This window comes from Ciconia boyciana, chromosome 4, assembly GCF_034638445.1.
Source record: "Ciconia boyciana chromosome 4, ASM3463844v1, whole genome shotgun sequence".
Taxonomy (NCBI): domain Eukaryota; kingdom Metazoa; phylum Chordata; class Aves; order Ciconiiformes; family Ciconiidae; genus Ciconia; species Ciconia boyciana.
The window spans coordinates 43527213-43541912 of NC_132937.1; the positions used below are offsets into that span (position 1 = coordinate 43527213).

General features: G+C 42.9%; 1 protein-coding gene across 9 annotated transcripts in view; it reads right to left on the minus strand.

Annotated features, from left to right (window-relative positions):
- Positions 1-668: 668 nt before the first annotated feature.
- Positions 669-14700, minus strand: part of PDE8B (phosphodiesterase 8B) — an 80024-nt gene continuing 65992 nt past the window's right edge. For 8 of the 9 annotated variants that reach the window (XM_072858989.1, XM_072858992.1, XM_072858998.1 and 5 more), the window contains 11 exons: positions 14464-14541; positions 13468-13544; positions 12063-12227; positions 11220-11265; positions 10648-10783; positions 8660-8858; positions 7435-7652; positions 6331-6466; positions 3137-3304; positions 1425-1554; positions 669-888 (listed from right to left, as the gene is read on the minus strand). In XM_072858989.1, coding sequence (XP_072715090.1) covers positions 773-888; positions 1425-1554; positions 3137-3304; positions 6331-6466; positions 7435-7652; positions 8660-8858; positions 10648-10783; positions 11220-11265; positions 12063-12227; positions 13468-13544; positions 14464-14541 — 1469 coding nt within the window. In that variant the 3' untranslated portion in view covers positions 669-772. The remainder of the gene's footprint in view (positions 889-1424; positions 1555-3136; positions 3305-6330; positions 6467-7434; positions 7653-8659; positions 8859-10647; positions 10784-11219; positions 11266-12062; positions 12228-13467; positions 13545-14463; positions 14542-14700) is intronic. The other variant, XM_072858996.1, reaches the window with a different exon arrangement.

Consider the following 14700-nt stretch of genomic DNA (forward strand, 5'->3'; position numbering starts at 1 on the left):
TTGATCAAGTGCCACAATGGCTTTTGTGTAAAATTTGATGAAACGTTGCATGGTAACATCTCTAAGATGGCAGAGAAGCATGTGGATGGCACCAATTATACAGAACATGCTTATTTTCCTCCATTATATGACCAATTTTAAGGGAATTTGACTCCTACCAAGTCTTTATATGGAAAAGAGAGAACAGGCGGTGGTCTGAGAGATAGTCTCTGTAATATTAAGAAGGTTGTTTTAAATGGTGCAGGTTTTGGTTTTTTACTGTATCCAATTTATCGATGTTTACTTGTTCTACTGTGCATGTTCTCTGCAGAACTATGGTTCAGAGAGCTGAAGAACATGGATAGAATTAGAGCAAATTTATGCTAGATAAGTGGGAAGTTTTTATGCTTATTTGTCAACCTATTCTTACTCTACTGGTGACTAGATTACCCCTCTGAGAAACAGTTGCGTGAAGTGTTAGTGAATACAGTTGTATCAATTACAGGATTTGACAAATGCATATTCTGTATTAGAAATTAGTTTCAGAAGTACATTTTCTTCCACAAAATGTTATTTCCGAAGAGCACTTATCCATCTATGGATTATGTAGCCTTTTTGAAAACATTTTTCTGTAGGATTCAGAGAAGCTTAAAAGTGATGAATAAAATATCTCCTTCTTGCCATGCAATCTTAATTTCACTGGAAAGGAAACACCATCCCTCTTGTAGCCAAGTCAGTAAGTGATTCACAGTGAAACTGGTAGATCAGGAGGTCTGTTTTTCTTGTCTTAGTGTCAGTTGTTGTTTTCTGATGGGAGCCTGAGACTCTTGCATTTTAACTCATCCAGTGTTTTCCAGTGTTTGTAGTTATTAGCCAGGTGTTGCATCAAAACAGGCAGATGTGCAAATGCTGAAATGAACGGGAGGAACATTTGTGCTATGTATACAGAACTGGCAGAAGAACACCACAACCTCATCTGAAATTGGTATTTTCCTACTTTCTTTTGTTGTTTCAGCTGTAAGCTAATGATAAAAGGGGAAAGATTTATTTTTTCAGTCTGTTTCTCTTTCAAGCAAATCCCTTTCTTAACGTGTGACGACTTTATTAAATTATGCTAGCATGCAACCACTGTGGACTCAGTTTCTGCTGCTCAGAAGAAATACATCGCTAAAGGAAAAAAAACCTAGATGAAAAAAAAGCTTAGTTTTAAGCCATTCCTCCTTCCTTCTTTACACAGATCATCTGGTAAGTGCTCAGCTTTCATAAAGCTGGTGGTGTGTGCAGTGAAATGGGCTTCAGCAGCATCACTGCTTAGATCCTATGCTGTACTGCTTGTGTATGGGTACTGCCCCTGAAAAAAATGGACTCAAGGCTAGCTTGAGGTTATTCATTTTAGTCTGTAGAAATCTCTGCCTCAGAGCAAAGAAAAACGCAGAAGTACTTACCATCCCATGCATCAAACATATCTGTTATAAAATAATCAATGAAGGAAATTTGAGACTTGGGGATGCTGCAGGTGTTTCTGTCAAATACTGGCATGACAACAGGCAGACCCTGTCTCTTCTCTTCATCAGTCTAAGGAAACAAAACTCCAGTTAGCCCCTAGAGCTTTGCTGGCTTTCATGCTAGAGTAGCAAAGGCCGGGGGATTAAATGAATTGCAGTAGGAGATTTGGGACAAACCTTAGAACCTCTGAGGTGAACTGCCTTAGTTTCCTGTGCTTTATTTCATATGGAAGAGGGTCTGAAATAACATCTCTCCCCTTTCACAAGTACTCTATTACTGTAGTGCTGTGATCGCTTTCAGCTCTGGCGAGACAGAACGCTGTACTCTGGTGATAAGGGCACACCAGCTAAAAATGGAAAATGGAGTTGCAGAGTCCTTTAGCAGAGGACAGGTTTGAGCTCTCCTTTCTCCACATCTCTAGTGGCTGTTTCAAACCATTTGTCTTTTAAGTAAGAAGGATGTTGCTGTCACTACTTTCTGTGCTTGTATTGGGTTATAAGATGAATAGAAGTAAGGGTATGCCCTTTAACTCTGTGTCCACAACAGGAAGAGGGCTGGTTTTGTAGCGCTCAGTATGGTGGAGGAGCCAATTACCTCGATAGGCTTAGAATTTAATTACAAAAAACCATTTTAAATAGTATAGGCAGCACCTAATGCTGGAATTGGTAGCAGAGCAGTCCACAAAATTACCAGATGAGGTGAATGAAGAGCAGAACAGTTCTCAGCACCTCACACTGCTGCAGGTAGGCTAGTGCCTAAGATTGGCAATTTAAAGCTAGCTCGTGATAACCTGACTGCTAGGGAGATACAACCTAAGTGATCCTTGATCTTACCTAGGAACTGTTCAAATTTATTCACTATGATTAAAATGAATTTCAGACATGTCCCAGGCACTAACTATTTTATTTCCGTAATAACTATCACATGTATGATCTGAATTTGGATGACAGGCATGCTCGCTTTTCTGTCTCTCCAGTTGCAGATGCTGATTTCCACACCATTAGAGGCAAATAAAAGCTAAGAATCTAGTTGTTGTTCAAATAAAGAACTAGAGTGTTTCACTTTCAGGAAGCTGGTAGATTTGTGTTAGAAAAAATGAATATTAAGAAAGGAAGTTGATCTTCCAGTTCTGTCTGGAGAAATCCCATGTGATAAGCATTTACAGTGCCCATATTCTTGCAGTACTGGCCTGCCACATTGTCCACCTACCGTGACAATAGTTCAGGTGCCATCTTAGAAGAGAAAGAGCCAGCCTGATGATTCAGTTGAAGGTTTCGTGAGGTATTGATCTTCATGCTCTCTTCAGGGAAGGTATTGGGACTAGAAGCTAGAATGGTGACAGTCTTGAATTTCAGCCAATTAAATTGACTAAGGTTAATCAAATGATTTTGTTTTGGCCAGATGGAGAAAGTTGAAAGTGTAAAACCTGCTTTCCACCATTCTGTACCACAAGCTTCTTGGTAGGCAAACTAGCTAACTTTGACTGAGGTGAATTCTTCTGCATGAAAGTGAGGGGCCAGTTCTGACTGGAGATGAAAAGCGTATGTCTGGACTCTGTGGTCATGCCAAGCAGACCTCGTGTGGAACAGCAGACCAGCTGATGTGCACTTTCTTACATAACATAATAGTCAAATTATAAAAATATACATACCTGTGCAAAATACTCCTCTGAAATCCTGCCTGCCCATTCAATACATAGCTCTAGGGGGCGACATGGATTTGCTACATCTGCACATTTGATCATCATGCGCTTGATCAGTGTCTGGTTATCTGGAAAATTCTTTATATTGGCTGTACATTCACAGTCGCTGCCTTCACTCTGTAAAAGAGAGTTGGTTACAGGGGCCGGAGGCCAGCATCCCTGCTAGTAGGAGCGAGAGCATTGTTATCAGCTCTGTTGCACTTAGGCAGTAAGCGGGTACCCAGCCTGATGCCTTCTGATTTCATGCAGGGCACCAGGAATTTGGAGGAGAAAGTGATGTCTGAGAACTGCAGCCTTGCTAAGTAACTAATGATAGCCCCATTACATGTGACAGTTGTGGTGATTCTCAGAACTAATAGCAAAGTTTATGAAATAAAGGAGTCACAGGCTCTATCAGCTAGGGTAATGTACCCTTCTTTGCATCCCAGCCTTGCCCTCTTGGAGCAGGACCAGGGCAGGGGATACATCCACCACCTGCAAGCTAATAAACCATCCTCACTGCTGAGTGTTTAAATGTGGGGGTGGTGACAGTAGGGGGCTACTTCATTTAGGTGAGGTTTCTAGAGTTTAGTTTTAATTCCTAGATGAGAAAAACTGAGGCAGGCACCGGGGGGAGAACTGACTTGCACAACTGACTGTTCCTTCTCCAGGCAGAAAAGCAGATCTGTGACATTCAGTTCCAGTATGTTTGCAAATAAAACTGCTGCCTTTGAGCCTGATTTTGAACCCTCAGCCTGGAATACTTTTTGGTCTTAGTTACCAGCTAGGATGATATCTCAGATAATCTATGAGCTTAACAGTAGGAAAATGCAGGAGTGGCAGACTGACTGCAGAAAGTCTCTGCTTGCTAGGCAGTAAAATACTGAACTGCTTATTGATTGCTCTGGAGAGTGGGTAGAGGGGACAGAGTGGTTGTTACAAGGTTGCTGTGGCACGATCTTCTGCGTCCTGAACAGTTTAGAAGGGCACAGGTATATTATGTTCCTTATTGAGTAATAAAAAGCCTCTGCCTCAGCTCAGCATGGCATTAACACTATTCTCAAAATAATATATTTGTGTAATTATGGCCTCCCTTCACTGCTAAATTCAACTCTTGAGTCAAAAACTGAACATAAATACTTTTTACCACCATAGCTAAATTAATGTATTTGTGGTTTATGGGGAGATATTTTGCAGTGACTCTTGCCAATTCAGGCATTAATCTTTTAACTTTATGTTTAGCAGTTAATTTTTTTTCAGCATGGGTAGCCCAGCAAAGAGCTGCCAGATTAACCCTGCTCCTTAACTGCTGTTCAAGATCAAAAATATGAAGAGCCACTGTTAACAATAAGGAACAGAACAACCTAATAATGAGGAAAAAAACAAGTTTGTAATACAAGTGGTTCTGTGCTCCACTTTCATTGCTCTCCAACTCTTGTACATTTTAAAATAGCCTCTGCTATAAAGCAGTAAGATAAAGGAGAGTGAGTCAAAGAAAATGTTTTCTATAGGTTAGAAAACCTGATTGCAGTAGAATGAATGGAGAGCATTTAAAAGCTCTTTAGGAAGTGCTGGAACAAATGCATTAATGGGATAAAAGGGAGATTCCCAGAAATGTGTTCAGAACTTGGAAACACTGGTTTCATTGAGGCTTGTGAATCTAAATCCTGCAGGCCAATGTAGGGATGCCAGAAAACTAAAAATATTTTAAAAGGCTGGAGATGGAGGAAACACTTCAGAAAAACGCTTAAGCTGTCAGAGGGAGAAATGAAGCACTGTGAGAAGCCACATTTCCCAGTGACACCTCAGAGGGCTTTTATTGGTGGAGCAAGCTGCTATCTGGTCCACATGTAACTACAGAGAAACCTGAGAGCGGGTAATTCCATGCCACCCACTGACGTGGACCTTCCTTTCCTCTGGGCTGTGATCTAAAGTGGGATCCCCACTGTCCTAGCTTAGCCCATGCCATGAGGGCAAGCCCATGAAACACAGCACCAGGTGATGTGCTGGGAGCGCAGCACAGAAACAGGGATGGGGCTCCCAGCGGTGCCCAAACCATGTCTCCCTGCGCTGTGGGACTTCTGGCACCGAAGATGATCAGGCTAATTCAGACCCAGTGCCACATCCCGAGAGCCCTCCAGAGCTTGGAGGTGCTGGGGAGTACCGCGCAAAGTGTCCACAGAGCCAGTGAAGTTCAGCAGCATTTGTGATTTCCAGCTCAAACTGTTGGGAGAATGGAGCTCAGTGGTCCCTAGAAGCAGGTCAGTTCAACTGACGTAATGCTGTCCCTAAAGTTGTAAACCCCACCGGTCCTGACTGCTTTCTGCACCCATGAGTCTACAGTGCAAACAATCCAGTTACAGAGAACTGACAGAAACTGCTTTTATTTATTTTTAATATCACTGACCTTCAATTTGGACTGATTTTTTTTTTCAGTGTTTCTAGCAAAGCACTATTTTCACTAAGCTGTGATAAAATGGTCTTTGCTTAGGTGAGTAACACTGCCCTGGAGAACCCTGTCAGTCACTGAGCACTCAACCTCGAAAGGCAGTGAGAGAAGGTAAAGAGGGGCCTGGGCTGGGAAACTCAGAGTCATCTTTATGAAATATACCCTGGCTGGTAATGGAGCATTAGGGTGTATAACTGATAGGAATAAAGGCCCAGACATCTCTTGCTACAATCAGGAACGGGGATGGGGTGGAGAGGTCTCAGGAAGCAATGGAGTTGTTCCTTGTGGCTTGAAGGCCCCAGATTACATAGACACAAAACCATCAGGGCAGGTTCCTCAGTTACAACCCCAGGCTTAGGCAAATGCCACTCTTTGGAGGCAGAACCGTAGGCACAAGTGCTGACCTGGCTCCATGCACAGAATTTTGCATGTACAAAAGCATCCACCCACATGCTTTGTGAACACCAGATGGCTTTGAAACCAAGGCTTATAAAATGAAGTGTTTAAATGAGCTAAGGGCAGAGCCAGACATAGAAAACAAGAAAATTAAGCTATTTTTTTCCATGCTTTGAGGTGTGAGGTCACAAATCCAATTGTATGTTTTGGGCATTACCACAGCGCAAATTAATACAACGTGAATGAAAATTATACTTAAAGTTATCTTGGATAAACTTCACTGAAATGTCTGAAGGTGTAAAGTCCTGCAAGCACTTACGTGTGAGCTGGTCTGCTCAGATGCCATTGGCTTGTTGATGCTGTTCACAAATTTGTTCACGTGCTCAAAGTGCTTCGTCATCTCTGTTGCCAAAACCATGTCAATAACGGCCTGTCGCAACGTCCGGTAGTGATTTCTAGGAAAGAAAAATAGTTCCTTCTCACAAGCCTGCCAGACAGCGCTGCAAAACACTGCTCGGGGGGCTCATCCCTGTGAGCCGGCACCTTCAGAGTTATGAACGGTCCAGGGTTGGAGGAATGGACTAGATCATGCCTCTCTGGGTTCCTCCAGCTCTGAATTCCTATATTGCCTTTTTTCTGTTATTTTTACCTAATGAAAACCAATCCCCTGAAGTCAATAAAAATTTACAATTCAATTTCATCATGCTGTAATGCTAAGACACATTCTCCAGGAATGGCACCAACACATTTCCATCTCACTGTATGTTAGCTTGGAACTCGAATCTCAGGTTTTTCAAAAACCAACAGTGTTATGGGGCTAGACAAATTCATTACCTGTTTGGGGTCAGGCCCTTTCCTTTTCAGATCCCTTTCTCTCCCACCCTGTCCTTGCAAAAGCTAGGCTGATGCAATGGGAACTCCCATTCTATGTGCATGCCCAGCAGCAGGGTGCCTCCAACTCTGCCAGAGCTTCAGCTCCTGCCACTACCACCCCTTTCCATCCCATGTGAATGCAGCAGTGCCAGCAAGCATGGGGCCACATGCAGACACAGCATGCAGTGTCTGGCTGTTTGGGTGGAAACGCGTGGCCCAAAAAAGTAATTTCCAGGCTCCTGCAATGAAAAGGCAGTGGGTCAAGGTGCAGCCTTGAGGCTGCCAACTAGACCATGCCAATGTAATCCATAAAATATTATCAAACATCTCTATATGCTTCCAAAAAATACAAATTGGAGGCCGGGGAGGGGGATGAATTAAAGCCTTTTTAAAAATCATGTCTACATAGGATTCTGGAAGAGGTTCAATACTAATGTCTCTATTCAAATTATATTTTCTTGTTTAGAAGGTAGCCTCTCAATCTGCCCCAAACTAAAATCCCCAAACAAGCAATCCACACATGCACAGTCCCCTTCTCCAGCAGACCCACCTATCAATATTCTTGAAAATGTTGCATTTGCTGTCTTTAGTTGTAAGCTGAAATGCCAGTGCTGTGTGATGACTCTCTAATACAGCCATATCGTTGTAAAGGACAGCTAATTCACTGCCTGCATTGCACAGGAAAGAGTTGGTCCGTCCAGGGTGGTCTACGTCATGAATGGTGGCAGCTATTAAAGCAGCCACCTCATCTAAATGGTCGAGGCTTCCCTATAGTAAGACAGAAAAATTATGATGTGGTACAAAAATCACAGTAAACAATTTCTGATCATTTCCAGGTACCCACAACTACGCAAGTGTAAGCTTGAGTGCAGGGATTCTACCTCCTTGCAATTGTTTCCCACTCACTGTGCCCACTCCAAAACTCCCCCTCCCACCCTTACCCAAACTCTCTTTCTTTAATGAAGCTTTTTACTGTGCTGTCATCTAAGCAATATCTTTGCATTAAATCCTCTCACAGTGGATAGATCCTCTAGTGGTGTCCTTCCACTTTGTGTGCTTGCCTGAATGCCTCTGTACTGACTCTGCTCCTACACAGCTTGTGTGTTTTAGAATAGGATAGGATAGGATAGGATAGGATAGGATAGGATAGGATAGGATAGGATAGGATAGGATAGGATAGGATATTTCAGATGGAAGGGACCTACAATGATCATCTAGTCCAACTGCCTGACCAATTCAGGGCTGACCAAAAGTTAAAGCAAGTTACTAAGGGCATTGTCCAAATGTCCCTCAAACACTGACAGGCTTGGGGCATTGACCACCTCTCTAGGAAGCCCACTTGAGTGTTTGACCACCCTCTCAGTAAAAAAATGCTTCCTCATGTCCAGTCTAAGCCTCCCCTGGAGCAGCTTCGAACCATTCCCACGTGTCCTGTTACTGGATACCTGGGAGAAGAGATCAGCACCTCCCTCTCCAAAGCTTTCGCAAAGCTTTAGTAAGAGTTGTTACTAGCAGCCAGTTACCAAGAGATAGAAAAGAACCAGGTTTTTCCCCCCTATTGTTGCTACTTAAAAATGTAAATTCCTTACTCGTATAAACAGACTTTAGAGAAACTGTGTGAGCCTGCAGGCATCACAGGAAAATACTTCAAGGGCAGACTGACTTTATGAAACCAGGACCATTATTTAAGTAAACATCTGACCTTTGAATGACACACATAAAATGGTAAACACACTGAATTCCTAGCCCAGAGGACTCCTAGGTGATGGTTATACCTTAACTCTCTCCTTTCCAAGAAAGAAGGCAGTAGCATGGAGGACATCCGCTGCGTGCGTGGAGTTGTGGTATGAGTTGGAGGAGTGGTAGTTGGCTTCAATCACCTGCAGCCACGCTCGCAGCGTTGCTTCTGAACAGTTTAAAAACTCAGAGACCCCAAACCGGGCAAAAACTTTTAAGCCCAAATACACTAATGGCCTGAAAAACAATAGAAGAAAAAAGCACTGCTGTAAAATAGGTACTTCTGACGTTCTAAAGAGCAATGGTTTTGACAAAGAAACTAACAAGACCTTAAAAATAAAAGGTGGGAGGAAAATGTTAAACATTTTAAAATTGCACATCTATAACCTCTCAAAAGCCTGGCCAAGGTTACAAATTATTACATCTACCATCCTTTCAGACATTATTTTAATATGGTTTGTAGAAATGGTGCAGTTCTACTTGAGTTTCACCAATTCTTGTGGCTTCAGAAAAAATTCGTAAAAGCTCAGGTCTTTTGCGTTTTTAGTATCTGTCAATCAACCAAAAATACATTTTTTTTCCTGAGGAGAGAAAGCAGACTTTGAACATCACATGGGCACATCCCAAAGGCTAAAAAGCCCTAAGATAATCGGGCTTCAATAGGGTTTCAAATAATCCTGTGACTTCAGAGGGTCCAGATTTCTATTTCCTGACTATTTTGAAGTTGGCCATACGCAAAGTATATTGATTCTTCTCAGAGCAGCTCTTAGCATCAGGTTACTATTTCATGTGAACTCTGCTAACTTTAGGAGGACTGGATCACTTTCTAGAGCTGAGGCAGGAGTCTGCCATTGGTAACCCCCCCATCCCCAAATTCCAAATGCTAACCGCAGCAAATAACTCTGTGTGTGTGTGTGCGCGTGTGTGCATGTGTGTAGGGGGCTAATGTCTAAAAAAGAAATTCTGAACTCTCAAGCAGGAGCCTGTTACTTTCTTTCTTCAAGTGGTATGGGCTGGACTCAACAGAAGTGGCATGTCCTGAATCCTACCAGCAGTGATCTCCCGGCTGGAGAGAGAATTTGAGGTCTGGTGAATGTAATACTGGGGAGGACAGCGATGAGCCTGTGTGTGAAACACTAAGTAGGGTAAAATCTCAAATTTTGTTGGTTCTTAAATCCAAATCCACTCTGGGTTGTCATTTACTCTGTGTTGCCTGGCCTATCTATCAGTCACACTTTTCATTCCTGCAAGATGGTCTACAGGGGTCCTGAGCTGAGAAAGGTATAACCAAAAGCCAACATCTGCAAATTAAAACCAGGCAAATGCAAATTCCAAAAACGGCCATTTTCTTCAAACAGAGTACAAGAGACCTGGTAGTCTCTCCAATTCTTTGCATCTTGGAAAGAAAATCACTTTTCTCTGTGGATAATGTTTATTTTTGTGGTCTGCATGACCTCAAAACTACTGGCGACTTCTTTCATAATAAGCTTTAAAATCTCTGGCTGTTGATCCTGTCACTGGTTTATCCTCCATCCCAGTTTTTTATCTCTATAATCAAAAGCCATAGTTGCCTCAGAGCTTCCTAAACCATAGGGTGATTTAGGTGAGGGAGGGGAGAGGTTTGCTTTTTCCAGGATGACCGTTTGCGCATCAGCGGGAAAAAGGGGCATCTGTGGGACATCCAGCATGTAACAACAGTGGACTGTGCTAAACGGTGTCACCTGGACAGAGTGGATGGGAGTCAAGGAAGGTAAAAGTTGAACGGGAAGCAGTCCTCTAGGGCTGCAGACGCTGTCAGGGAAGACAACAGTCCGCACAGGGCTCTCCATGGCCTGCGCATGCATCTTGACCATGGTCTGTGCCTGGCTTGTTAAATGGGACAAATGGTATCAACACACAGACACAAAAAGAAAGACAGCTTTCATAGATTTGCTGTGTCTTGCTTCAGTTTTTCCAGAGCAAAGCGCTTTCTGCTACAGCTTCTCAACAACCTTTGTGTGGGCACCGAGGGAAGGGAGTCCAGTACCTTTTATTTGTAACAGCCTCCAACTCAAAAATATTGAAGTCCCAGCTTTCCTCGTTATCCAGGAGCTGTGCGATACAGGGCGGAACATCATTGATGGTGTTTGGCACTGAAGGGTGATTATGGCTCAGGTTCATATCTGTTGACATGGAATTTGGGAATTACAACATTTCTGGACTATTCCCCCCTCCCCCCCCCGCAGAATTCAATTTAGAAAACAACTCTTTTTCAAGAAAAACAACTTTTCCTTACATGAAAAAGTCTGTAAAAGCCTATAATATATATGGTTTATATTATTATAGATTATTTGGACATAAACCGAAAAGATCAGTGAACATTTCTTTGAATTACAATTTAGTTTTTTCCTAGTCTGATTTTCTACATTTTGAAATGTATTATTTTAATTATTTGAACCTGCTTCAACTCCAAAATGGAGGCAGTCTAGCACTTGTTCTGCAGTCACTTAACCATTTCCAGAGACATATATCCCACTGCAAATTAGCTTGGAGCTCTGTGTCACTAGCTTCTACAAAATAAGTCACACGTGCAAAGGGAGGTTTAAAATGGTGGCTTACTCTTAGAAAACACGTACTCGTTTCCTGACAGTCTTCTCAAACCACCCTGAAAAAGCAAGTTTATCGTAAGTTTTAGGCAGAGTATCTATGCATCATTAATTGCAAAAACACTACATGCACTTTCTCTTTAGGTACTATTCCTGGGTACTAAAAGTACTGCTCCTATTGTAGCACTACAAGAGCCATCCTTGTTTTAAGGTCTTCAAAACAGACGTGAAAGGATCCAAGGAACACTAGTATGAGATCTCCAGAAAGGCTACTGTTAGCGATACAGTGTATTGCCCTCCTTGACCCTTTCATTGGCACCTTCAAGATTTCATCATTCAAATTAACCACTATAATTTATTTTTCATTTTCTTTATATTATTTTGACAAGGATTAGCTCAGTGTACATTAAAAAATGAGGTAAACGCCATGATGAAAGCTAGGCGGTCTGTCTCTGGCAGACAGTGTTGCTGCTGTTACAGGATTAAAGTCAGAACCTGATTAAAGTAACCTCACTCTTACACTGGACCAGCTGTAGAGCAATCCCTCTAATCACATCTAAGCTTCTAGGGTTTCTAAAAAGTATCTCCTTGAGACAAATCAGATTGGATGATATAGTTTCTAGTGGCAACCGTGTTCACTTATGTATGAGGATGAATGCACCCATGGGCTGAGACATGGCCATATCTTACTACATCTTGGTGAGTACTGTTAGTAGAGAGGCCAAAATACTTAAGTGAAATGGTGATGAATTATTAGTCCCCTCCCCATTGCTTGTGAAATTTTAGCACAGCAGAGCACTGAACTGTGATGTAGGACACTGGTAGCAGTAATTTCATCTTTACTAATTTTACTCACAGTCATCAGACCTCCAACAAGATCACTTGTGTGAGGATCTTCATCTTTGGTACCTAGCTGAGGGGAGTAGAGTTCTGTTGTCCGCAGGATCTCCAGAACTCTGTCCAAGGCCTCTGCTACTGTGATGGGGCTGTTTTCCTGGGCAGCATTAATTATGTTAATAACCTGAAAGCAGATTAAGGAGGAAGGAGAGGAAGAGTGAATGGCACTTCTGTCTTTTCCTATTACAAAATCTTTATTCTTGGCTTGATTATGCTACTTCCCATTTAGTGAATCCTATGTAATTCCCCCCAACCCTTTAAGTACAACTCTGAAAATGTAAATTTGTGCTCTTATTCCCTGGTATCCATCTGCTATTTATAACTGGCAAACTCATGGGAAGTGAAAGCAGAAGGGTGTGAAATATCTGAAATAGTTGCAGGTGGGTAGACCAAAACCTAGCCATGTCCCAGTCCTTCAGCATAGCCAGGGCTGCTCAGAAGCAATAATTCAGTCCCCAGAGGAAAAAAGCAAACAAACTCCTGGATGTGACTCAGATATCCTGATATTGTATGAAAACCCTTAATTTTCTCAATGTGAAAATGAAGGTCAGAGAGCAGCAACAGTTGGGCTGTGGTTCAGGGAGAAGAGGATGGCTCTTCTTTGCCTCCCACCTTGTGTCTCAGCCGCAATCTGGGAATGCAGCAGTAACAGAGCAGCACCGAGGACTGCTCCTGGCACTGCCAGGACTGAGAGGGAGAAAGCCCCAGTGCTGTCTTCTCCAGCAACCAGAAGCTGCTGCGGGGGCACAAGAGGCCTCCCTGCGGGTACGCCTGGGGAGAAGGCAAAGGAAAGGAGACATCTGCTCTAACAGGAATGGTGGTGCTGGGAAGTAAAGAGCTTGATGCCAGGAAGAGAAGATGGGGAGAGAGGAAAAAATGGTTTGAGGGTGGGAGATGGGAGGCACCCTGGTCTGCGGGACAAGTGATTGTGCTGGTGGTTTGTGACAGCGGAGTTTGTATAACACAGGTAGTGAAGAAAAGACTGCAGGAAAGTTGGGAGACAGAATATAGTGCAGGTGCTCCCTCCTCTGCATGCTCTTTTATAAATATCAACGGTAAAAGCAAAGGTGAGACTGGACGCACATGTCCTCCTACACATGCACAGCCCAACAGAGCAGGGTCCCCTTCCTGCAGGGCATTTGGCAAGGACACCCTTTTCCACTTTTTAATATTCTTCCTTATGACTAGGATTTGGAATGAGATGATGAGATGCAGAAAGTGATAAGAAAAAAAATATTATTTAAATTATTCTGTTAAAGACAAGGTGCAGGAAACCCCTGGTTGTCCTGCCACAAACTACATGCTTCCCTATGAGAGCAACTCCAAACTCTGAATTTGTGGAAAAGGCAGTGCTCAGGACTCACCTTCGTGATAGGAGCTTCTATAGTCATTGAGTGGATCCTTGCTGTGGAAGAGTACCGTCGGGCCTGTAAACTTGGAGCTGCCATTAAAGAGAGCACCATTTACATGCCGCAGAGCGTAAATCAGATGACAGCATTTAAAGAGTGCAGAAAGCTGTCACTGGGGAACAGCACAACAGAATCCAGCCTCATCTCCCATTCCTTCTGTATCTCCCCTCCTGCAAGTTCTTGCTTTACTGTTTAATTTCTTGCACTGTTGTCTAGCTCCTTTGCAGCCACCCCTCACTTCTGCTGTCAGTTTTTCTGTCCATCCGTCACTTCAGCTATACTGAAATTAAGCTATGCTTAAGCTATATTGCACTTCATGCCTGGTACCTGCCATCCCCCCTTTTGTTTACAATGGATCTGTCAGACATGGCTCCTCCTGTGAGAGTATGTGTGTGTATGTCCCTCATCTCAGCAATACAGCTGCTCTAATGAAACTTGTTCCTGCTCCCCATAAGCTGTGCTTCTCTCACTACATACTGGGGCAGAAAGAAATCTCTGCCACCACCATGCCAGCCCCAGCAAGCAGTCACAAATGGGAGCAGGAGCAGAAGTACTGCTCTCAAGTAACCAGCAGCAATAGATCCCTTCATGTCCCACACTAATGAAACCAAAATACTGGTTCGGGAGCACAAGCTGCGGCTTTCTAAGAGAGGTGGGACTACGCTTCACCATGCACTCTTTTAGTAGGCTGTCCCCATCCCACGGCACAGCCACTCCGCTCTGTGAAGGCACTGTGCGCTGCATGCATCGTAGAGTGATTCTGGTACTCATGCTGGAGCACTGTTTTGCAAATCAGAATAAAGAAATTTTACAGCAGTTATAAAAAACTGGAGTAATCTCTGTTTAATCATCTATTAATCTGTCTGGTTCCTCTTTCATTCTGCATTTTTATGGCCTAGGGCAAGTCTGTTCTTTATTCATAATGTCATTCTTGACAGTTTACTTTCTTACCATCACTACTTTGAGATGTTATTGACTTAACATCAGCTGAGTCTTTCCTTCTGTTCTTGCATTTGAAGGAATGGGATTCTGTAAATACAAAACAAAAGCTTTAAAAATGCATCAGGCAAGACCTTTACCGAGTCTCCTCCATCTAAAACTCTGAACATTTAATTAAATGATCTTAATGATACCACATACGTGGGGGAAGTATTGTAATCTCTGCACATCAGAACAAGGGACGCAGTG